At 46.8% G+C, this 24,914-nt stretch overlaps 1 protein-coding gene across 1 annotated transcript in view; it reads right to left on the reverse strand.

The window, feature by feature from the left end:
* LOC104075475 (MKL/myocardin-like protein 2) overlaps positions 1-22,317 on the reverse strand; it is a gene marked incomplete at its 3' end in the record, with an annotated part of 100,214 nt that extends 77,897 nt beyond the window's left edge. The window contains exon 1 of the mRNA XM_009575999.1: positions 22,170-22,317. Within this exon, the coding sequence (XP_009574294.1) occupies positions 22,170-22,317 (148 nt within the window). The remainder of the gene's footprint in view (positions 1-22,169) is intronic.
* Between the last annotated feature and the right edge of the window lie 2,597 nt (positions 22,318-24,914).

Consider the following 24,914-nt stretch of genomic DNA (forward strand, 5'->3'; position numbering starts at 1 on the left):
TTGTTTAAGAAAAACTGGTTTGGGTTTATTTTTTTCTGAAGGACACTGGAGCACCTAAGTATCCTGACACTGCCCATTTTGTTCTCAGCCTTGCAAAACCTTTCCGGCAGCTCCTGGGCCAGCACATTGGGCCAATACAGCAATTGCCTTTAGAGAGCTCAGAAGTCTAGGAAACTCAGAGAAAACCTGTGCAGATGGCTCTGAGAAGGAGTCATTATATTTCATTGTTTCATACTCCAGGTGAAGCCAAAGTAACACATTTCTTTGCGACATGGGCCTTACAGTCACATACCAGCAAACTTTCCTCAGCAATTCTTATAGTTTGAGATGTATGAAAATAGATACACACAGAACTGCAGACACCCAATGAAACTAGAGCCTCTCTGTACTGTAACGAATCTTCCTCTGGCAACAGACCAGGGAGAGGAATAAGAGAAGGAGATCAAACCAGGTATCACTGTTATTAGAAATTTCACACAGCTAGCAGCGTTCCCGTGCTGTATAGAAGTACATGCACAGAACAAAGCCCCCAGCAGAAATTATTTATCTCTGAAAGGGAGTTTGTTTCTATTCATGTTTCTGTAAAGTGGCTTTTCCACTGGACAAACTCCTTGCCAGCAGTTCTTGCACGTCCAGCTGCAGCTTGCTGCCTAGAGGGCCTGCTGGAGACTGTCTCCACAGCACTTGCTGCTTCTGTCTATAAATAACATTTCAGATGCCCAGGCCACACAGTCACACTGCAGGAAAGGTCAGGCATAATCGTCATCACCCGAAGAGATCACTCTCCACGACTGCCCCACGGCTGAGGCTTTCTGTCTGAACCGCAGCCAAGGCCCTGGGCCTTATCAGGGCTGGATCGCCCTGGGAATTTTCTGATGAAACAATTTTATTGGAAAATGCTGATTCATAGACATCAAAATGTTTCATGGAAATGCACCAGTTTTTATTAATTTACAAGGAAACCCAGACATTATTTGGATGTACTAGTGACTGGTCGGCTGCCAGGGTATCCCATGGCTTCCAGTGTGTCTGCTTGCAGGGCAGCTGTGTCCTCTGGACTGCTTCAAACACAGGAGCCTGAGCACTGCAAAGGCCTCTGATGGCCTTGCTCTGATCTAGCTCTTGGCAGCCCTTAAACCTCAGCATGAGATGGGTTGTGGGGGTTTTGGACTCCATGCACTAAAGCCCTGGGTGGCCACCAGGTGCTTGAGGACTGTAGGTTACCACTACCTTTCCTCCTTGGAAAGCAGGGCAAACTGTCTGGTTTCTTTCCAGAAATATGGATGATTTTTTTTTTTTCCCCAAAATGACAATAATCCAAGTATCCTATCACAGCCTTCCCACTCTCAGAAAACCACCTTCAACATCTCAGAGCTTTCCTGGAGCAGGAGCCCTGCTGCACAGTCTGTGACTTTTAAGGACCACAAGACATAAATCTTACCCCCCTCCTAGAAGGGAGCTTCATGAACATCAGACGAGATGTGTTTGATGCAGAAAAGCTTAGGTCTCCAAAGAAAACATACTGTAGAAGTTTGAAAAACCTCCCGATGCACTCTTCGGTGTCTTTGCAGACACAGTGTCCTCTTACCCACAGTCTAGCAACCTTCAGTGCCTCCCTTGGTGGCAGCAAGCTCTGCATGGTCTCCTCTGGGTCCCGAGAAAAATCCCTTTCTTTCCGTCACCCTATGGCTGCCCTTGCATCTACTCCCTGCTCCTCTCAGGAATTTCCCATCTGTGCTCCAGCACCCGTCTGTGTCCCATCTCTCCCCCATGGGCTCCCCTCCTCTCCTCTTCCCCTCCAGGGCTTCCCAGAGGGTTTTGTTAGCCAGGATGTGGCAAAAACCAGCCCAGCTGGGGATGTTTTACCAAAGCAGAACATCCAACATGACACCGTGCAGAAATCAGACACCCCTGTTCCTTTTCCCTGCCCCTCTCTGCAGCTGGAGCACCGCTGGAAGGCTGAAATCCCCTTGGCACCTGGGGCTTCTCTGTGACGAGGGGCAGATGATAAGTCTGTGGGCAGAAAGGGAACTGCTGATGCCAAGTCCAAGCAATTGGGGATCGCGAATGAGCAGGAAGTATCACGAATTTAGTAAAATCTTTGCTGGCTTGGAGTACAAAGCCCTGCTGTGGAGCAGGACACTTTGGTCTCTGGTGGGGCTAGTTGAGGCCTACCCTCTGCTCTCCCAGAGAGGTGCCATGGAGGCATTCTACTTTTGCACCAAGAAATCCCTTTCTCATCCCCACTCTAAGTCTGGGGAGACCCTTCTCCCCAAAAAGCAGTGCTAACCTTTGCCACTACGTGCCATTTGTCAGTCAAAATAAGCAAAGCTGTGCTGAGGAGATGTATGAGAAGATACCACTGTCATTCTGGGGAGCTGATGTGAGTACTTCCTTCATGACAACATTTCCTCCACAGCTCATAAAACGTGCAGGGAGACCTTTCTGTGGGAGAAGGAGTGATAGGGCACAGAGTAGGTGTAGTAGTGTAGAAACTGGGGTAGGTATTTAGTACTGCGCTGCAGCTGCTTTACCCCATAGCTGGCTGTCGGGATGTCACAGGTTATGTTTATGGGATGGGCAATCCTGAGAGACAGAGAGAGACAGCAATCCCATGGGCTGGGAGTGTGAAACATGAATGAACTGTGAAAAAAACAGGCAGAGCAGAAGTGGTGTACCCAGGGCCAGCACGTGCTCCTATGGGGCTGAGTGGATGCTCAGGAACTCAGCTGGGTCCTTATTCATGGGGTTTCTTGTTCCTACATCCTCCTCCACAGTCACAGCTGGACCACATCGGCTGCAGCTGCATGAGGAATTGGGTACCTGTGAAATTCCTTGTACCAAAGAGGAAAAATGAAAAAAATTCAAATTTTCAGCCCTGTTCTTCCAGCCAACACTATGCCAACACCTGAGGATGAATGGCCCCTGGTCCCTTCCGTCTCCTGCTGGAGGACCTGGAGGGGAGGAGCTCCAGTATGAGTCATCACAAATAAAGCCGCATTCCTCTGGTGATCAGCTAATGCGGCTACTTTCTTGTAGAGGAGAAACAAAGAATTTTATTCAAGAAATAAAACACGGCACAGAAAGTCACAGCATCCCAGAGGAAGTGAAAGTCAAACTGCCTGGAGAAGGTGAAAAGTGCAGGAAACGGGTTCTCTTACGAAAAGCAAAGATTAATAAATCTCCAAGATCATTAAGATACAGGCTGTTTGCCTCACTGCCAGATTTCGGATTTTGAGAGAGTTTTGCTCACTCTGTCCTTCTTTTCTGTCTGCGAGGAGACCGAGCTGCAGTCAGCCAGACCTGCACCGTAACACAGCACGCAACATGCACCTACGCTGAAATGCAATAAAGTGGATTGAATTCAGGGCCAAATTTACCCTGTAAGTCCATCCTACAGACTAATCCCTTTCCTGGGCTGGAGGAGTGTAGCTCCCACACTGTGTTCATATATGTTCACACTATCACACTCTGAATCGCTCTTCCGTTGCTGGTGGCTCCCTACCTTCATGCTTTGGGTGCTTCTACCCAGAGTGGGTGGGTGGGATAGATTTCTCCTCCAAAACACAGAAAACAGACTATTGCACAGATGTGGAAACTGAAATGGTTGTAGCTGGTGTCACAGGAAAAGTGAAGCTGACCACAGATTTACCGGAGCTGGAGTGTGAGTTTCCTTGTGGGCAAAGAGAAAGGGGCAAAGCTTGTGAAGCTGTGAGCTCCTCACAGGTATTGGGGGGGGAGGAAATGTAGGGACCAAAGGGAGGTAAGCGGCTAAACAGCATCTGTGAGAAGGAGATGCAGGAGACATTATGGCCAAGACCACATTCCCGAATTTATGGGAGAGGGAAGCTTATTAAAACAAAACAAAACAAGACAGAAATTAAGACCTGAAAATGAGATTTGGTCTGAGCAAGGTAACATTCCCATTTGTTTTGTATGCATTGCACATGATGAACTGTGAAGTGCCGGAAAGGCACAAAGAAGCAAGCTTGTACTTTTTTTCTGAGTGAATTAAAGATTAAACAGATTTCTTCTGTTTTTATGGAAATAAACTCAAAGTTATTAAAATGCTCTCAGTCAGCTGTATTGGGTTATGCTATATATGGTTAACAAACTGACCTGCATCTACAACTTCCATAATGCTCTATTATCAGGCCTGGCTTGTTAATGCAATCAATATGGGGTTATGCCTTGTGCTGGGTGTTGCGAGTCTGTGCAGATGTAAGCTTTCCATCTGATACCACATGTGCCATCTTCTGGCTTTTGCCTATTTCCTCCGGCAGGATAGCTGCTGGCAGGTGGGCGGCTGCCCAAGGCTGAAAGTGAAGGAAACCATGTGCAGTGGAAGGGTGCTTGGTGCCTGCGGTGTTTCTGCTCACAGCCTGAAAGGAGTCCAGGAGTCCAGGTCAGTTCTGGCATTGCCAGGGGGTCTTGGCAGCCAGGAAGGAGCAGTGCTAACCTCTATTTCCCTCTTGCTTGATCTTTCCCAAAGACTGTAGTGTATTCAGGACAAGGTCTGAAAGGGGCATTTTTATGCTTCCCAAGCTGTAACTCAGCATCAGAGAGAGAAAAAAATTACATTCAGCTGGGAAGAAGAAGAAACCAGGATCATGTTCCTGGGCCAGATGGAGAAAGGAATGTCATTCCTGGACTCCCGTATTTCCTTGGGTAGTCAGTGATACTCATACTCTTCTTAGAGATGCTTTGGGTACCTGCTCCTTCTCTTCCCCTGATACTGTCACCCAACCTTGCTTTTTGCCCTGGAGCACCTCGCCTCCTTGATTCCTGTGAGGGGGCAGTGGGACTTTGCAGAGCATGGGGATGCGAAATAGTATCCTTCCTTCCTCCTGCTTAAAATGCCTCTATTTACATATCTACTGTTGTCTTTAATGAGTATGTTCATGGCTTTATGCACCTGGTGAGGTGCATTTGCTTACAGTTCATTTAAGATAGACTTCTTCACACTGCTGGCTGAATACGAGCCAGCAGTGTGCCCAGGTGGCCAAGAAGACCAGTAACATCCTGGCTTGTATCAGAAATAGTGTGGCCAGCAAGACTAGGGAAGTGATCATCCCTTTGTACTCAGCACTGGTCAGGCCACACCTTGAATACTGTGTTCAGTTTTGGGCCCCTCACTACAAGAAAGACATTGAGGTGCTGGAGCATGTCCAAAGAAGAGCAACGAAGCTAGTGAAGAGTCTAGAGAGCAAGACTTATGAGGAGTCGCTGAGGGAACTGGGGTTGTTTAGTCTGGAGAAAAGGAGGCTCAGGGGAGACCTTATCCTCTCTACAACTACCTGAAAGGAGGTTGTGGCGACGTGGGTGTTGGTCTGTTTTCCCAAATAACAAGTGATAAGATGCACCAGGGGATGTTTAGATTGGACATTAGGAAAAAATTTCTTCAATCAAAGGGTTGCCATCCATTGGAACAGGCTGCCCAGGGAAGTGGTTGAGTCACCATCCCTGGGGGTATTTAAAAGACGTGTAGATGTGGCACTTAGGGACATGGTTTAGTGGTGGACTTGGCAGTGTTAGGTTTATGGTTGGACTCGATGATCTTTAGGGTCTTTTCCAACCTAAATGATTCTATGATGAATCATTATCGCACTTCTTTGACAGCAGCATGCATGCTGTGCACAGCAATCGCAGGATTTGCAATGGACAGGGCTGGTCTCTATAAAGTCCCCTACACTGAGAGTGCTGACTCTTACACTACCCTTCCGATGACACCTCCACTGTGGGAATACTTTATTTTTTTATTAAAAGGGAACTACAAAATTTCCAGCCTCTGTTCAGCTCTTTCCAGAGCTCTCTTCTGTCTCTTATCAGTGTGTTTCATTTCAGGAGAATACCCCTTCATGCAAAGTGTATCCCTAAGCAGCTGTCACGTGCCCATTGGGCCAACCACCAAGGAATGAGTAAGTCTTGGAAATAATCAGTCAAGGTACAACATAATTCTGCCTTCTCTGCAAGAACTGGGAGATATACATCCATTGTAATGTTCTAAGTATTGGCAACTTAAACAGATTTTTAAAGACACAAGGCTGGAATAACACTATGGCTTTCAAAAATGCTAAACAGAATATCTGTTTTTGAAAAGGGAAATTATAGATCAGCTAGTTTAACTTCCATTTCCAGGAAAGTACTGGGACAAATAATGGAGCCAACAAACAAATACTGAAACAAATCAGGGAAAAGAAATAAAAAACAGCCAGTGTGAATGTGTCAAATCTAATCCTTCTGTGACACTTGTGGATAGGGAAGAAGCAGTACATGTCATCCATCTTCCATTTAACAAGGCTGTTGACACTGTCTGACACGACATTCTCAAAAGCTTATTGGGAAAACATGGTCTGTATGAAACTGCTCAAGGTGATGCAAAACACTTAGAAAGGCATACTCAGAAAGAAGCTCTCAGTGAGTCACTAAATGCCACAGAGTCCCCTTTTCTTCTATGTGTCCTACAAAGTGGAGTAGAAAATTATTTTATTTAATAAGAGACGAAGTTGGAAGGGGCCACATGCATGCAGCAGAGAAGGATTACAGCTAGAAATTATTTTTAAAAAGAACTTAGGATGTGAGGATATTTACAGAAACAAATCCAGTGAGAATTAGTCAGGAATGGCCTATGCACATACACAATATACAGAGCAAAATGCTCTGCAGCTGTTCTATGGAAAGAGACTTGAATCATGAGCTAGGTCAAGACCATTGGCGATGCTATGCAAGTGTGAGAAGGGTGAGCACTGGGTTGGTACAGTGCAGACTGCAGAACAAATCGCCTAAACCTCCTGCTCGGCTCAGCGTGGGCATGCTCTTGGCTTGAGCACTGTGTTCTGCTGTGCATCACGTTAAGAAAGATGAGAGACGATGGAAGAGAGCCCAAAAGACAGAAAGGAAGACCAGAAGTCTAGACAATAAGACCTTCAAGGGAAGACCCAAAGACTGAGGGTCAGTCTGGAGAAAACTGGGCTGAGAGGAATGCTAAGAAGTTTTTAAATCTAGAGAAGGCTACCATGGAAAGAAACAGAGTTTGGCAAGACTAGGAGTTATAGGCTGGCACTTCAGGAAGGAGCTGGAGTGAAGATGGCTTGGGCAAGAGTTGGAATCTCCATCAAAGAAGATTTTTAAGAACAGGGTGGACAAATTTCTGTCAGGAATGACTGAAGGAAAGCTGATCTTGGCTTTGGGCAGGAGAGTTTTCCTCCAATGTACCTAGCATGCCCATATAGTTCTGTGGATTTAGAGGGGTGTGTAATGTTTAGTTCCAGGCTCATGACAACACTGTGGTGTTCTGTATCATTTGCTCCTAGATGCATGCTCTCAGCTTTAACAGCTGCACACTGTTTCTTAAGAGCACCCTTTTCCCTCAGCTCCTCTGTGCTCCTGCTGCATAAGCCATTCCTCACCCTGCAGAGATGCTTAAAGACAAGCAACTGTGAATCCCTGCAGAGCCAACCAAGAGGCACCTTGGGGGCTCAGGCATTTTAAGAACCCTATTTCTAACCTCAAAGCACAGACCATCACAGGAGCCTTTGTAAGCAACAAAAAATGAGAGCTATCTCTGTTTCTCTGGAGAGTGCAGAGGCAGCGGCAGCAGTGGTGCAGCAGCCGGGGAAGCAGCTGCGGGAGGAATGCTGCCTGTTTCTCTGGTTATTGCAGTAGAGCCGTGATTTACTTCCCTCAGTAGGCTACAGCGGAAGCAGCAAATCACCTCTTTTACACGGGTTCAAAAAGCAATTAGACAAATCCGTGGAAGAAATATCCACTGAGGCCATTAAATCTAAAGTCTTTGTCCTGGTTAAGGAAGGCCCTGCGTTGATAATTGCTGGGTGGGAGAATTGCTACTGTGTAATTGCCCTGTTTTTCCACATTTCTTTTGGCTACCGGTGCTGTAGATGGGAGGGTGAGCTGGAGTAACCTCTGCCCTGACCCAGGCAGGACCATTCCTGTGTTCTTCGGCTGCATTCTCAGTGCATTCATCTGGGATGGCCACAGACCCAGGGGTTTATTAACAAACAATTGGAGACTGGAAATGGGACAGAATCCTGTGTCTCAGAGTCAGGCCACATCCCAGACTTGCTGTTTTCTGGACGCTGTTCAGGAAAAGCCAGGAGCCTTGTCCCGCTCTGACTCTTCCCTAGGTAAACCACAGGTTTCTGCTGCGAGGGGTCAGGACAGGACCTGTCCAAGACTTTCTCTGCCAGACAGATTCTCCTCTGCACTGGACAAACAGCAGTAAAACAAACTGGCAAAGCAAATGCCATCCCATGTGCAGAAGCATGCTTTTATTTAACTAGCACTAAAGTTTTCAGATGCAAATAGCTTATTGAGTTGGATAAAAGTCATGGCAATAAATGTTCCTTTCTAACTTCACCCTACAAAAATATCTTTGAATAATAGGATTGCGTTTTTCCAAAAATATTCTTTATTGATTTACAGCAGTATCACATTAAAGCAAAGCATTAGAGTTCCTTCATTAATGAAATAAGACACACAAGTCTTATTATATTAGTGATTTTCACAGAGTAACTCAGTAAGCTATTTTTAATATTCTCATGGAGGCATGCCAGAAGGATAATATTTTTATGTTCTATAGCAGAGAAATATACTTTCAGACAGTTTTGACTGACTTTAAAGTGTGCTTGAATGCCCAGGCATGTTTTCCATCCCTACAAAGTGACCAAGGAGAGAGGAGTTGTATCATTAGCACAGAGCAAAACCTTAACAGAATGAAATCCCAGTCGCCACAGCGTTAACAGTGTTTCCCACACACGGTACCAGGAGAGGTTGGACATAAAGGATAGTCACTCCTTCCTCTTTGAAGGCAGTGGAACGAATCACTGCTGTGGCACTTCCATATCAGGATCGCTGCATTTCACGCAGCTACAGGTAACTGAGGGAAAAACCTCTGCCCTTTTCCTGCAGCTGCCATAGAGACAAGAATCCTGTCTCCTTACCCAGTTTCCAGATTGCACTCACTGCATCTTGTCCAGTGCAATTCTCACCCTCGTTTCTTCTCTCTCCAATGTCTCTCCACTCTTTCTATAGATTTCTTTGGTATTGCATCTCAGGAAGAGAGAGCACCAAAACATTGCTGTCTTGGGTGACGTACAGCATGAGCAAAGCAACACCTCCTAGCAGTCTGTGCACCTGTGGCTAGACTGAAATGCAGGCATGATCTCAGTTGCCTTTCTGCTGTGCTGTGACTGTTCCTCTTCATATGATACCTATTCCAGACAGTCCCACATTGCAAAGGGCTATTTCAGGTCTAATGAGGGGCTCTTATCAACTTTCAGGCTCATTTTCAGTGGACAAATCTCTACTGAGTGAACAGGATCACAACACACACACATGTCAGGGGCTGCCTGAGACTTCTAAGGCAGATCAACATTTAAACCCATGTTTCAAACCCCGGTTTAGTGCTAATAAAGGCAGCCTCCTTCAGGGGACCTTTGGGCATACAGCAAAACTGCTGATCATTCCCATTGAGAGTCTGAGGCTGCACAGAGCTAAGGGAAGCAGGCACCTATCAGTGGGATGTTTCAGAGCTACCAGGTGCATATGGATGACAGCAGTCCATGTTTGGACAAACCACACAATGCAGATGGACAGATTTTGTGTCATCGCCTCTGTGGTTTCAACTGAAACGTCCAAGGCCTGGCAAAATCTCCCACCTTCTCAGGATTGCTGCTCCATTTTGATCCCCTTCCCTGCTGGAAACGGTATGTGTCTTCCTCCCTTCCTTGCTGTCTGTGCAGAGCTCACCAGAGTGGCAGAGCACTTTCAAAGTGATGCCCAGCCGCTATCCCTATATGACACACATCAGGGTCTGTAAGAAACTGAGATGACCTGCATGGCTCTCTCGAATCATGCCCACGGACCTTTATGCCCAACAGATATTGCAAAGTAAGAATTAAAATATGCTGCCAAGGCTTCAAGTAGCCAGGCTGCATTTGCAAATTCTGGAAGCCAACTTAATGCTACTCTTGGGAGTTTTTATTTTGAGCAGTGACTATGCCAGTACAGCAGACAGGAGATGTTTAGAGGGCTGGGCCTTGAATCTGAGAAACCTCCAGTCATCATCACATTCACATACCCTTGTGCTGGCCTGGCGTCATACCCATCACAGGCATTTTAGCTGAGCTTGACCACCACATCTTGGGATGATGCAGAACTCTTCTGGGCTGTACCTGCCTGTGGGAACTTCTCAGCGGGACTGAAAGCACTCTTAGTCCAAAAGGAGCCTCTTGGCAGCACTCTCCTCTTCTTCTAAATGGGCCTCAATTGCAAACAGATGGTCATAATTTTGAAACCCCAAGAACCACAGGACGAGACTGCAGCATGCTTGAAAGCACCTTCAGGAATCTCTGGCAAGATCTCCAATGTGACAATGATGTTTATGGACTACATGCATCCATCAGGAAGGGATCTGTCATGTTTACATTAATTGTACGATTCCTCTTGTTTTACTAACATCTTTGCTAGTAACCATGTTCCTTCCGAGCACTGCTCTGGCAGTTTGCAAATGCAGTCCTGAGTACAGAACGTGCAGTGCTTCTGCTGGCTTCATATTAGTCTCTCCTGTAACCGATTTGGACAATAACACTGTAACAAATCCACAGCCACCTTGGTCTCCATGCCTGTCACTATGCAGCAAACCATGGCTGCTCATAGCTGCAGGCGACAGCAGCTCTGGCAGTCCAGTGCTCCTGCTGCTTGGGCAGTGCTCCTCCAGTTGTGAACAGCCTGGAGCCTGTTCCAGGATTGCTTTGTGGTCCTCCAGGACTTCTTGCTCCTAGCCCCCTTGCAAACATAGAGGCTCGCCACTTGGTATTTATGGGCATGCTAAAACTTTGGCCAGCCTCCTGATGCCCTCTCATAATTAACAGTGCCTCTATGTCATGGTCCTTCTTTTTCTTTCCTCTTTAACCTCCCTGGGTAGCTGGAAGCTACAACTTCTTCAGTGTGAGCAGTGCTGCTCAGTGTTTACTTTCACATTTCCAGTCTTTTGCATCCTAAGCAGTTCAGCCACCCTTGGCTGAACTGCGTACCACTGAGGACAATGTCTATTGTCCTGCATGCTGCTGGCTGGCCAGAGGAGTGCTTCACATCTGGTATGAACATTGTAGGACTGTAGTTTTGGGAGAAGCACCCATAAAAGGAACAAACTGAAGTTCATTACCCCTGAGCTGATTAGTGTTTAATGTCCACTGCTAACAGCAGTGTGTGCCATACCCGTAAAATCCCTCTGCAATTGCAACTCCAGCTCCTGCAGCTCTATAGATGCTGCTGACCTCCAGAAGGTTTAACAAGTGCTTGGAAGCACCATAATCAACCCTGCAGCATCAGGAATATGGGGACAGTGAACACAGCAATGATGGGAGAGCCTGGCTTTGTGTTCACAGGTGCCTGCGCCACCCGGTCAGTGTAGAATTGCAGCCATGGTCACGATGGTGGTTAGCCACGAGATTTATTTTTTGGCTAGTTTTAACATGAGACAGGAATCTTCAGCCTGTGAAAGGCTCAGCCAGGCTCCTGTGTCCTGTCCTGTCCATCACTGTTCAGTAAGCCCATTCGGGGGAAACAGTTTTGGTCTCAATGAGTTTTCTTAGCCTCCCTCCTTCCCTGTCCCTGTAGTACATCTTCCCACGCATGCCCCCACCTGGAAAGCCCAGCCCTCCAGCCAGCGTGATGGGTAAGAGGCACACAGAGCTGAGCACCTCCCTGGGAGCTAACAGCCTGGACAGACTGTTCCCCTTTGCAGGGGAAGCTTGTTATCCTTCACCCAGACAAAACAAGTGCAAAACAGCACTGGAGCAAGAAAACCAGCTGCTGCCCTACCCAGGCTGGAGAGAGGTTCATGAGCCCCAGTCCAGGAGATGTGAAAGCCAGCAGTGTTACAAGGTCATAAAACACATCCCTTTCTGAAGCCTTGCAAGGACTGATGCTGTGGAAACAGGGCACTAAGTGTTAAACAGCTACTTAGGTACTGATGCTGATTCATTTGCAAAATCTCCAGGTTCTTCATCTGATTTCTGATCCTTCGTCTATGACGGTTGTAACAGTATTCTGGTTACCAAGCCTTAAAAGAGATCTCATTGCAGTGATTTACATCCCTTACTGTGAAAATCAAAAACATCATCCAGGGAAACAAAGTACCAGCAACACAACACAACTGGGCATGAGGAAATCCATAGTAGAGCCAAGAGTTTTGCCAGACCCCAACTATCAAAACATTTCCCTCCTGCAGAAGAAGTCAGTGAGACAGTGTGGGAGGCTGCATTGGGAAAGAGGGTTTGTAAAGCAGAAACCTCAACAATATAGGAAGGAACAGGTAGTACAGGTCCTACCCCAGTCCAGAAAAGCCCAGTGAAGCAGTACCCACATTGATCTGTTGTGTCCCGACTTCATAGCCTCCAGCACAGCCTGCCCCTGAGCAGCAGGATTTAGGGGGAGGCAGCAGAGATTTTCTGTATCTTCTGGGAGACGTAGCGCAGGAGAAACAACGGGTGTGCAGACCCCGGGCTGCAGCAGTAGCTATGGAGAGATTTTGCTGCTGCTCAGCAGCCTCAGAAGGAACAGCCCTCTCCCTGCGGCGTTCTCTACGTCCAAGCCAGAAACAGGCCTGATTTGGCCTAAATGCATATATAACAAAGACACAGCTGTGAATTTCCTCTCTTCTCATTTTAAAATATATGAGCTGGTTTGCACAACCCCAGTATGAAGCAGCTTTTCCCATCCATGGAGCTGTTCTCCAAACACCACCCCAGAGAACTACTGGGAAGCAGCCACAGCACTGAACATCTGTGCAAATGTATTGTGCCAGATGTTACCAGAAGAGGATGCAGCGCTGGGACTGGAGATGGATTCCTGGAAGTGCCACCCCTTCAAGCCTGTCCAGAACCAGCCCTGAGAAAGCAGAATTTACAACAAACATGGGAACGGAGCGCAAGGGCTATGACAGCCTGTCCATCCCCCTGGGAGATTTTGCTTGTCACACAAACAGAGCAACTGGGCACACAAGGGAGCACAAGGGCAGACAGAGCTATTGTGACAGGAATGACAAAGGAAGGGAGGAACTAGCCCTAGCTAGCCCCACATAACCAGCTCTGAGCAGGTCTCCCACAGAGATCTTCCTGGCTGCTGATTAGCCATGGGAGCAGGCTCTGCATCTGGCATGCTGGTCTCTCTGGTGCTCCCCAGCTCTCCATGAGGTCTGTGGCTTCGGCTGCACTGTCAGTGCACAAGCCCTGACCAAGCAGCGGCATGGATCACGCTTTCCAGGCATGGGTGCCTGTACTGTCTCGTCCCAGCCCCAGAGCAGCCAGCACCCCCACCCTGAATGCTCAGACCTCTCCTTTGGGCTTTGCAAGTGAGTGAAACACTGCAGTGGAAGTGCACATAAAGCCCTGGTCCATCCCCTCTGCAGGAAGCTGGAGATCAGCCCCAGTTCACCCCAGATACTGGCTCACCGCTGAGGGTGGACCTGGCTCCTCAAGGAGCCTGGCACCCTCCAGCAGTGCCCTCCCAGCTGCCCGAGGAAGCCCCACACCCAGGACCCGACCCTGGTCCACTGGTTTGAGTCCACCCGCCCTTCCCACTGCAGGGGCCGGTTCCCCTCGGCTGCCTCTACTGATGACAATTTCCACGAAGTTAGTCAAAAAAAGAGCTTGCACTGCACCGTGGAGAATGTCATGAGGATTATGTGGTGCCGTGTGGTTTCTGTGCCGTTCCTCTGTAAATTGTGCAGAGGTCAGACAGCTCAGAGCGAAGTGCCTGCAGGGTTCACACATGCACACGTGCACGTCCACACTCACAAACACTTGCGCACACAGACACGCAGATACAACTTACGTACTTGCTTTCCTTGTTGTCTCTTAATTTAAAAAGTCATTCAGAGTGAAAATATGTTTCCTCTTTGTGAATGGACAAATCTAACACAGATGGTGCATTAACTGGAAACATCTTTTGTTCCAGTATGTTCATATATTCATTCTGTTCAAGGACAGAAGTCACCATTTATGATCATCTCTTCAATGTTCCCAATCTTTACAACTTGGTGATCTTCTACTAAAAGCTGTAACAAATCATCACCTCTTCCCCTCTTATCAATACTACAAAAGCACAGGTTTAAAGGCTATCAGTGTCAGCAGTGAGGCATCAGTTATAACTTGCTGATGTGGAGCAAGGGTGTCTTTGCGTTTGACTCTAATGAAGTTTATAGGACCTTGTGTCTCCTGTGACAGCCTTCTGTGAGTCCTTTGGGCTTGCTGCTCACCAGCTGAGAGCACTGAGGCAACCGAGTATGAAGCAAGGGCCAGAGAAACTTTCCCAGATGTTTCTGTATGAATGTGTAATTTCCTTTTACATAAGAACGGACGTTTTGGAAGGAACCAGTGCTTCCCAGCTGAAAGACTTGAAGTGCTGGAGATTGCAATAACTCCCTAGGTAAGCTGGCCTAATAGACAAATTACCCTGAAGAACTATTTAGGCCTCATTTCTTAGTCAATTTTTCTATTAGGCCAGCTTACCTAGGGACTTATTGCAATAGGTGTCTTATGTTAGATTCTCCACTTGGGTACGTGCATCCTTGCTCATTATGAGCAAGCTCATTACTTTCAAAAATACCTCATCCTTTCCAGAATCCTCCTGACTTTTTGGTGTCAGTGAGCTCAACGTGCTACTGAGTCCCGCAGGTTAAACACACATGGAGCAAACACGGTGTTATTCTTGCAAGAGGATGTTTTCCTTTTATGATTTCAGGGCTATCAGGTTTTATACCACAAATCACAGTTCCAAAAACAAGTTTCACGTGTTCAGATGTCATTCTCATGCCGTTCATCAGGCTTGATCATGAATTAAGAAATAAGTCCTGGATTGAACTTTACCCTTCACTAGCTAACTCTCAAAATTAGCTACAAAAAAGAGGGAGATGCTAAGTGCAACCTGACTGCAGGTGCTCTGAGCATCGGCCTCAAGAATGTGCAAATCATGAAAGCAACACAGAAATAACGACAAATGTAAATGAGATGAAACACAAATGCGAACTGTGCATGGAGACATCAGTGCCCTTTACCCAGTGCAGTAATTATAATCCACACTTTGTTTATTTAATCACAGACATGGTTACAAGGGAAGGACAACAGGCAAAGCCTGTATACTGAGTTCTAAGGCTGGTCTGACAGTGGAGTGAGGAGACCCAGTCTCCTGGGGGCTCAGTCCTGCTGAGTGCTGAGCAATGGTCCTGACCAGTGGGGCACTCAGCCCCACCCCAAGAACGGACTCATTGAAGATAATGATGCCTCAGCACTACTGTGTTTTGCAGCACCAAGGCTGTGATAAGCGATAGGATGGGGTCACTCGTGGAAACGTTGCAGGACCTGGTTCAAAGCACACAGAGATGGAACAGCAAGAAGGATCATGACACATGGCTATCCCCATTTCAGTTTGATTTCTGAAAAAGGAAACAAAGCAGCAGCTTTGAGTCATAATGAGATTAAAATTGTTCTTAGAAACATCTCAAAAGATACCTGAAAAAGAAATGGGAGTGCCTTACACATAACCCCACTGTGAGAGGGGGTGAAGGTGATTACACAGGGTTGGGCATAGCCTTGTTTTTGGGTAGAGACCAGTCAGCTGGGCAGAGACACCATGGGACAGAGAGCAGGTTTAGTCAAGGAATGGGGGAGAGGGGAACTGACTCCAGTCTCCCAGCCACCACCCACACCTTGCACGTGATGTCCCCATCCAGCAGAGAAGGGAACCCCACCTGGGGAGTATGGCCAGGGCCCCACACATCCAGTGGGTTTCTGTGCTGGAAGGTGAACTTGGGACTTGACACATGAGAAAATGAGACTCGAGGTGACTCTCAGGCTACCAGGCAGATGGCAGCAGGAGGCAAAGGCCAACCTGCCTGTGAGATGAGTTCTCTGCAGGGTGGGCCATTTCTATCTGAATGCATCCCAGTGTGTTAGAAACTGGGAGAAAACAGTTCTGTGGTGTAGCCCCCTCTTGACAAGCCAGTTTCTTTACCCTGTAAACTGCAGCTAGCAAGGGCCAGGAGCCAAAAGCAACGCTGATCATGAGGTGTCAGGAAATGTTTGCCATGCCTTTATCCTTAAAATAACCCCTGTAGACATTTTGCTCAGCAAAGAAAGGTCCCACCTAACTTCTCGGTGCACAAAGCAACACAGACCCCCAAGGAGGAATGATGGGTCCGTCAATGAACTCTTATTAAAATGATAACTAAACTCCAGATGGTCAGCAGGGAACAGAGTGGGACCATGACTGGCTGGGTTCAAGGCAGGGTCTTTGTCCTCTGCCACCACCACTTTGATCGTTCAGCCAGACTGAGAACTTGGGAGAGGTTTGAAACATGCAGGCAAGTGGGTTCCCCCCAGCTGTCTTAAAGAAAAAAATAGATCCTAGGAAACAAATGAACCTCTCAGTGCCTTAATAGAAAAGTGGTGCGTGTAGTGCTTGTGCAAGTGAGACGCAACTCAGAGCTCTGTTATGGAAATTTTGCTCTGTGACAAATATGTTATGAATGACTTGTCTTGAAAGCATGCCAACATGTAGGTGCTGCTATCACAACATTCTATGACTTTAACTTACTGTGAACGTTCTTGCGATAAATCATGGAAAACCTTGCTTGTGCTATCTTTAGTCACTGCAATGTTTCACTCTCACAAGTCACTCACAGCTCTAAAAATACAGTTTATATCATTGGATTCCTGGAATTCTTTTAGTTCTTACATTCTGATTTAAGTGGCATTAAAGCTGGGCTGCGCAGTTCAAGGCTGCAGGCTGATATTTCATTGTGGATTAGATATAACCTGGGTTCAATACAATGTTTGCAGTATTTATTTGATTTGGATCCAAAGGTAATTTGGAAAATCTTCCTGTAGATACACCTCTTACCTGGCTATGTGGAACAAGGGCTAGATTTTGTTTGGGACTAGATAGTAATTTAATAATCATTCCAATATAGGTTTAAACTAAAACACATGCTCACCACAAGAACTGAGCGGAGACTATGTGGGGTTTTCCCCCCAAAACCTGTAGGTATCTTGCCTCTTCTGGTCTATGCACTGTGATGTTGTGATGACTTCTAGGTCAGACATCTCTCTCTCTCTTTTTTTTTTTTTTTACTTACATGTCTGTCATAGTAGTTATTGATTCAGAAACACCAAGAGCAAGAAAGTCTTGACCTCTCACCAGCCTTTCTGGATTTGATTACCAGCTCACCAATGGCTGATAGTTTGAGCAGAATTTAATTCTTTCTAATTTTCCTTGATAGGTACTATGAAGCACATTACTTTTTTTTTATCCCAACTGGCAGCTCAACAAAGCCCAGCAATAAAAAGCTCCATTTGTGTAATAAACTGTTGTACAATCTGCTACTTATGAACACAGGCCCTGAAAATGTGCAACCTTTCTGCACATTACATTAAACACAAACCAGATGGGCACTTGAAAATCCTCCCCTTTGTTGCAGGGGCCTAAAGGAGCTGGTGGTCAGAAGGTCTATTTCACTACACAAATAAACAGAAGAGTTTAACTACATTATTTTCCAAAATCAGCAATGGGAAACCTATGTGAAAACATTATGAGCAGTTAGCAAACGTGCTGCTGAATCAGAGCAGGCACAAGGGGAACGCTTCAGCTCTCTTAACTGTAGTAGTCAGTTAGAGGCCTCTGGCCATGTGCCTGCAGACTAGATCCATCACCTGCAGTGGGAGCTCTGACACCCAAACTTGGAGACACGTATGTGGAGACAAATGGGTAAAATGAATCTCTTCTCTAAAGGCTGTTTTGGTCAGAGCTGGTTATCTAAACTCTGATAGTCACTGGAGAGAAATGGGACCCTCCAGAAGGGACAGAGCCCATCCTGAGCAGAGTTTCTGAGGCAGAGAAACCTCATCACATAAGACAGGATGTCTCACACTTGGATAACTCCATAAATGAAATACCTCTCACTCTCAGAGTCCTAGGGCAGGGAAAAAGGGACAGTAGCTCTGAGCCAGGGACTTCGCTATCTCTGGACTGTACCAGAGGATGCCTAACTCCTCACACACTGAGTACACATACTGAGACAGTTTTTGAGGAGCTGTTTGACAGTAAGTAGCTCCTGCATGTCCTCTGACCCCTTTTCTTGTGACTGTAAGTGTTATCATGAAATTCTTTCTGAAATCCACCTGGCCAAATTGGCACTGGGAGAGATGCATGGCAAAGTCATCCACAGAGCCTGCATCCTCACTGCCTTCCCCACTGCTGGGAGGGTGTGCAGAGAAATCATTATCTTCAGTGACATAGGGAATGAGCAGGGTAAGGGCAGTCTTGATGCAAGCCAGAGAAGACAAGCAAAATGTTGTACAGCTGTTCCTATGGTACAGCTGCCACAGATAAAGTACAGGTGTGCAGGATGGGGTGAGGTGGGATTGAATGGGATGGGATGGGATGGAAGCTGTTACCAGCTGAAGAAAATGATCCTGGGAGCATTGATGCTTTGGAGTCCCTGGTAGGCCTGGTGAAACCCTGAGAGGGTTTCAGATGGATCTGGGAGAGAAAAGTAGCTTATGGATCCTAAGGATGCTTAAGGTGCTGTCAGGAACTCCTATCCAATGAGCAGGCAACTCAGTTTATTACAAAGACACAAGGTGTTGAAGAGAGCATGTTTGTTTTCCTTGCCCCAGCAATTAGACCCCATGTGGAAGGGGTTGCCCTGTAGACCCCTCTCTTACCCCAAACTGGGGGTCAGAGAGCACTGAGCCTGTGGATGACTGAGCCTGTAAAGGATGCACACACTAAGCACCTCTGGCTCAGGGTGTGATGACCTTTGGTACCTACACAATGGGGCTCCGGTTCACACTGTGCAGTGTAGACACTGTCCCTCATTGTCCCCAGGCTGAACGCTCCAGCATCCTAGGGAGGTGGCTGCTGGGGATCCCAGTGCCCTGCAGGGGCCCATGTGCCTACTGCATCATGAATTATCTTATTGCTGTTTGTACCTGCCTTTGCGTGCAACCAAACCAACTCTGGGAAGAACAGAGCTGTGGGTAGAACATTGTGTGTCCTCACTCTGAGAGATGCCATGCATTGACCTTGCGACTCAACAGTCTTATTACATGGACAGGTGAAATGGGTAGAGCATTGATTGAGAAGATGAAGTCACCATGTTGAGCTCAAAGTGCCTGTCTCTGGCAAGACAGAAGAGCAAGAGCCCATGGGTCCAGTACCCAGCCATGGTGCATGCACAATGGGTAGGGTGGGAGGTCTAGGCAGATCTCCTCTCTAAACCCAGTATCACTAGTGACTTCAGGAAGATCCATAGCCATGTCTGCCTTAGGCTCTTCCAAGGCAACAGTTCACAGCTCTGTCCAGTTCAGGACAATGTGGACCAGAACTTAGGAGGAGAAGATGTCATCGAGCATATAAATACCATGAGCTGTGGGATTAGGCACAGTCATGGTAAAGGGGCAGTCTGACAGTGTACCATCCCAGCGGCAGAAAAGGGCCAGGGGTTGGGGTACAGCTGAGCAGGCAGATGTCAGGATTCCTCCTCTTTGTAGAGGTAACAGTCTCCATTCTCCTGGACCTATGCATCCAGTCCTGGGTTTTTGTAGGTCCTGCCGAATGGGCTTTCTGCTTGCTCAAAGGTGATTTATTTTTACAAATTTAAATGAAATCCCCTTAGCCATTTTTGAGTAATACTAGAGTTAAAAAGACTATTTTCCTATTTAAAAATATTCTAGCTAGACTGTTTTTATTAAATCAAAGTTAAGTCAAATAAAGACTGCAGTTTGAAAGTTCAGACTCGAGCAGGAACTAGTCCTCTCTGAGGAGCTGTGCCCTTGACAGACGGGTATCTGTCCAACACCCACCGAACCACGGATCACTAGCCTGCAGCTGGAAAGAGCCAGATCCTGCCTGGCTGAGGTGTGCACAGCCTGCACCCTCAGGAGATGGGATGCAACAGGGCAGGAGGAGGAGGAGGGGGTCACACACCTTGCACTTGCTTCACCTTACATGCCCTGGCAGATCCCTAAAGACAACAGATGGGAGTTTCATCCCGTTCACCCAACTCATTCCCAGGCATTGCCTCCTTCAGTGGCATAATCTTGGATGGTGAGTCCCTGCTCCCTCCTGCTGATATCACCCATGTATTTGTGGGGTGAGGGATAAGGGTGGGAGTGGTGAATACACCCGTACAGGTGCCCTTCATGGGGGTGGAATATGAGGAGACACTGACATCTTGCTTTTTCCCCATGGCAATCCCAACTACTGACCCTCCACCCAGTGATGGGGAGATGGGGTAGAACTTGGGTGACAACCCAGCAAATGGCACTGAGTGGGACAGGGAAGCTCTGCCCTTGGCAGGGAAAAATCTGCTTCAGGGTTCTGCAGTGTCCTGCAGGGCAAAGGGAGGTGACTGCTGTGGACTGCTGTGGAGGGCAGTCTGTGCGGCCACGGGATGTCCCCCTCCCTCTTTGCTCCCCAGGCACTCATCAGGCTGCTCCACCAGCCCTGCAGGAGCTGTCACACCAGAGAACGTGACATCAAAGGCAGGCCTGAGTGCCACACGACATGCGTGACACTTGGTGGGCCCGCCAGCTCCTAAGATGATGTGAGATGAAGGGAGACGGCTGTTGCCAAATGGGGATGGCAGGAAAAGCCGAGCCCCTACGCTGTCTAAATGTGCGAAAGAAAGGGAAAAGCAGCAAAAGGAGGAGAGCAAAGGGCTGGAGGCATGCCCAGACTGTGGGGGGCTCTTCTCACTTAGAGTCTCTGCAAACAGCCCAACGTAGAGGGGCTGCAGGGGTAGAGCCACATCCCGGTGGGCCACCAAGCCGACAGCCCTGGGGGGCATGAGCCACTGACACAGGGTCAGCTGCAAGGGAGATGCTTGCAGTGCTGCAGGGCTTAATGCAGTCAGTATCTGCATGTCTGCTGGTCATGCTGGGAGGCAGTTTTTACCTATGGGCACCTGGAGATGTTTCTTTCTTTGCCTTCCCATAACAAAAACCATATGGGAAAATGGATACAAAAAATAAGGATGTGAAAGCTAGAGAAAAAATGTGATTTTTTACATCACCAAACAGTCTGCCCCTTTACAATTCCATGTCATCTTTCCCATTATTATCATATTATCTTAGGTATACTTTGATATCTGGGACTGTAGAAAAGAAGTGCCCTCGCTGGTGTGCCTTAGTGTGACTATGGGCAGACTCTGGGCCTGGTTCTTTGCTGTGTTACTCCAGTCTGACACCAGTACATTGCCACGATGACATCATTTGGATTATTTCTGATTTATAGTGATTGAGAAAAATTGAGTCCCGTACAATAATGCAAACAATCAAAGACACAAAGCAAAAATAGTGCCTTCGAGCTGCACTTTCACATTGCATGATATTTTGAGGACTTAATGTTGAAAGCCTTAGAGTGCACAAAAGGAATTTTCTTCATTTCATATATTATACAGTTGCCTGAAAGAAGTGGCAAACAACTCCTCGGCTTGCGCATGCTTTGCACGGGCTGAATTGTGGGGTTTTCTGTCCACCAGCTTTCTACCAATGGATCTCCACTGAAACTCGGATCAATATATACCAGCAAGACTAGATTCTGGACCCATGACCAAGGAAACACAAATGACCCTTGCAGAGGCCTGGGACAAATTCTGCTCTCTGTTACATTGATCTGAAGCAATTTTGCTGAAGACAAGGTTATCTGAAGCATCCAGTGCCCTGTGAGAGCAGAACAGATCTATCAGTGCCTTTGCAAACAAAATACCCTCTCCATTTCTTCTCCACTGATCAGCGTCACATCACCCTAATTCCCCAGCAAATCCCATTACCACTGTCAGAACACCAGTCTCTTCCTGAGACTTTGAAATGCCACATTTCAGCCAAAATTATACCAAACACTTGGATCGCAAAGAACATTATAACTGCCTCAAGCCTGACAACAGCATTTAAAGCTGACCCAGAAATACCAAGCTGAAGAGCCACTTCCATTAAATCTTAAAATGTTGCCATCAGAAACACCCTCAAAAGCACCACACATAAAAATAATGATGAGCTGCAAACCCAGCACGTGTGAAAGTTGCTAAACCAGCATTTATCCAGTCTCACTTCCCCTCTCTTGACACCGCTGGGCAAGGAACTTACCGTTTTTCCGCTCCGCAAAGGGTGGTGGCTGGAGCTTGGTGCCATCTCTCACTTCGCTGGCAGCCTTTTCTTTGGGTGCCTTTTCTTCTTCATTTCCAGTTGGTGCACTTTTGTGGTCCGAGCGATCCTGTTTGATCACACCATTCATCACCGTGCCTGAAGGGACTGGTCCAGATTCTGGCTGCTCCACTTTGGATGATCAGGTAGAGAAGCAGACACGAAAGTGACCTCTGGAAGAGAAGAGGAGCAGGTAAGGACGAAGTCCCCAACCAACCCTTGGAACAGTGAACAAAGACTGGCATTTGTGAAACAATCAGACCACAGTCAATGAATTACTCTATCTGTAGTTCTGTGTTAGAAACATTGCAGGGGAAGACTTCAGGATTCCCTATTGCCTGCTTGATTCTATTCACCTTGTCTGCTGCGTCTGCATCCTTGGCTGCTTTGCTGGAAGAATTTTCACCCATAAACAGAGAATATTTGCAGAAAGCCAGGGGTGTTATGAAAAAACACAGTCATGGGGCAACCACATGAGAGAGCTCCTGAACTCTTAGAAATACAGAACAGATCTACAAATGAGAACAATCTTCCTTTATATAAGGCTCTGGTTTGCTGAGCAAACGGGGTGACAGAAATAATTCTGCACAACACAGAATAGGCTGCTAATTACATGATAGAGATAGCAAACGATGAATAGCAAACACCAGCTAGCTTTTTACACCAGGAAGTGTACAAACATCCTGCAAAGTAAAATAGGCATGCAAAAACTATTCTTTGATATCAAAGTTGTGGTTAGCACACATGGTAGAGTTAAAACCTTTATTCAATCAGGTTAGGTAAAATTTTCTGAGAGTTTTTGAATGATGAGAGGAGCTGGTTTTTTGTTTACCACATTGTTCTACTCCGAGGTTTATGTGAGGTTTATGGTCAAAATATATCAGGAAAACTCTCAGGAAATTTTACAAATTCAGGTTGTGCTTCTACAAAACATCTGGTCAAGGAGGTACTTTCTTTGATGACACTCATATCTCACTAGAAACAGGGAGGGGAAAGACTCAGCTCATGCCAAATGTATTTGTGGGATGCAGGCACATTACCCAGGAGGAGCTGCTGGTACTAAGCACAGCAGAAGAATGCTGCAAGGACCATTTCAACAAAGCGTTGTCCAAAACAAATCTCCAGATGCTAAGTGAAAGTGAATGCCTGTAAGAATCAGCACCAGCTCCTAATGAGTCCCATCAGGAAAAAGCTGAGGAGAGCTAAAAAAGGTCATTTGTAGAGAACAAGAATAGAAAAGTGCAAGATTGATTCAGTGATAAAAACTGATTTAATACAAAAAAGTTACCAATTTACTGTATAAGGAAGTAAGAATAGTGCATTGTATACGATACCATCTCCTCCACGCTACATGTGCCAGGACTGTCCCACACCCCTCTTCCTACCCTGCACCAGCAGGGATTTTGCCATCTGCTTTGTCATCCCCATCCATCTCACTGTCCATTCCCACCTGCCCTAACCATTCCCGCATGGCCGTGTCCCGCTGACAGCAGGTCTGCATCTGTCTGTCCTGCTTTACACTGTGTTTCATTGCCAGGACAGATTCCATGTAGGGTGCCCATGGGGTGGATGCACTGGCCAGAGAGGAGGTCCCAAAGATACCTATGTCACTTTGCAGGTGGGACATAAAACTGTCCCCATGTAGCATCACCTGGGACAGACAGTGTCCATATCCAACCCTGCTGTCTGGGCTCTGAAACAAAATGCAGAACCACACTTGATCCAAACTCAGACCTTACCTGAGCAAAGCCCCACACCAGACCTTCCCTTCTGCTGTGTGCTTCCCACCACTGCCTTCTCCACTTGCCTTTGCAGCCCTTTCCCCATCTCCTGTGCTCAACTATTCCTACCAAAGTCTGACATGCTGCCACTACACACGGAAACAGCCCTGCAGGCATCCAGACAGGCCAGGGCTGTGTTGTGTGCCACATCTTTGAACTGACAATCTCAGTTTTCACCGCTGCTTGAGCATTTTTATCTCCCTTGAGTGGCTCGTTGTCTTAATTCTGGCTGTGCGACTGCTATGCAATGCACCATCACCACTGTGATGGGCAACCGATCTGCTGCACAACCGTCCACTGGTGGCTGTAAGGCTGCAGACCCACTTTGGCACAAGCAGCATTATCCCCTAAGGTCTCTATTTAATTCATGACTAACATGGAACATGCAATAAGTGTTTACATTACTATTTTAAAATGTACATTTTTTTTAACTTTTAGAAGTTGCTGATATGATGCATCTTTCCAGTGGAAACAGTGGGTGATGACAGGACAATCCAGCAAACTGCATCTGCTTACAAAAATGAGACTTTGTTCAACTGAACACTAAATCTTTGATAAATTAGTCAGGGCTTTGGTGACGTACATGTTGAACCAATATGACAGTTTTATATGGATTATGATTATTAATGTTTTTGAAAAATAGAGAGCGTGAGCCAGACATCCAGTGCCGAAGCTGCAAGACCACCAGCAGAGGCAAGAGTCTTTCAGGAAGGCTTCTTACAGGCACTGTGTACAATCTTTTTGCACTCAGAGCATATGCAACGTTTTAATTTGCAGTGAGTGTAGTGGGGTCCTTACTGTCTGAGCCAGGAGGTCATGCTGCGACCCTGGAGATGCATGCATTCACAACACACTGAAGTACCACTGGCTCAATGGTGTTTTTTTCTGAAGTCAAATTTGGCCTCAA

Source organism: Fulmarus glacialis, unplaced genomic scaffold (assembly GCF_000690835.1).
Source record: "Fulmarus glacialis isolate BGI_N327 unplaced genomic scaffold, ASM69083v1 scaffold2014, whole genome shotgun sequence".
Lineage (NCBI taxonomy): Eukaryota > Metazoa > Chordata > Aves > Procellariiformes > Procellariidae > Fulmarus > Fulmarus glacialis.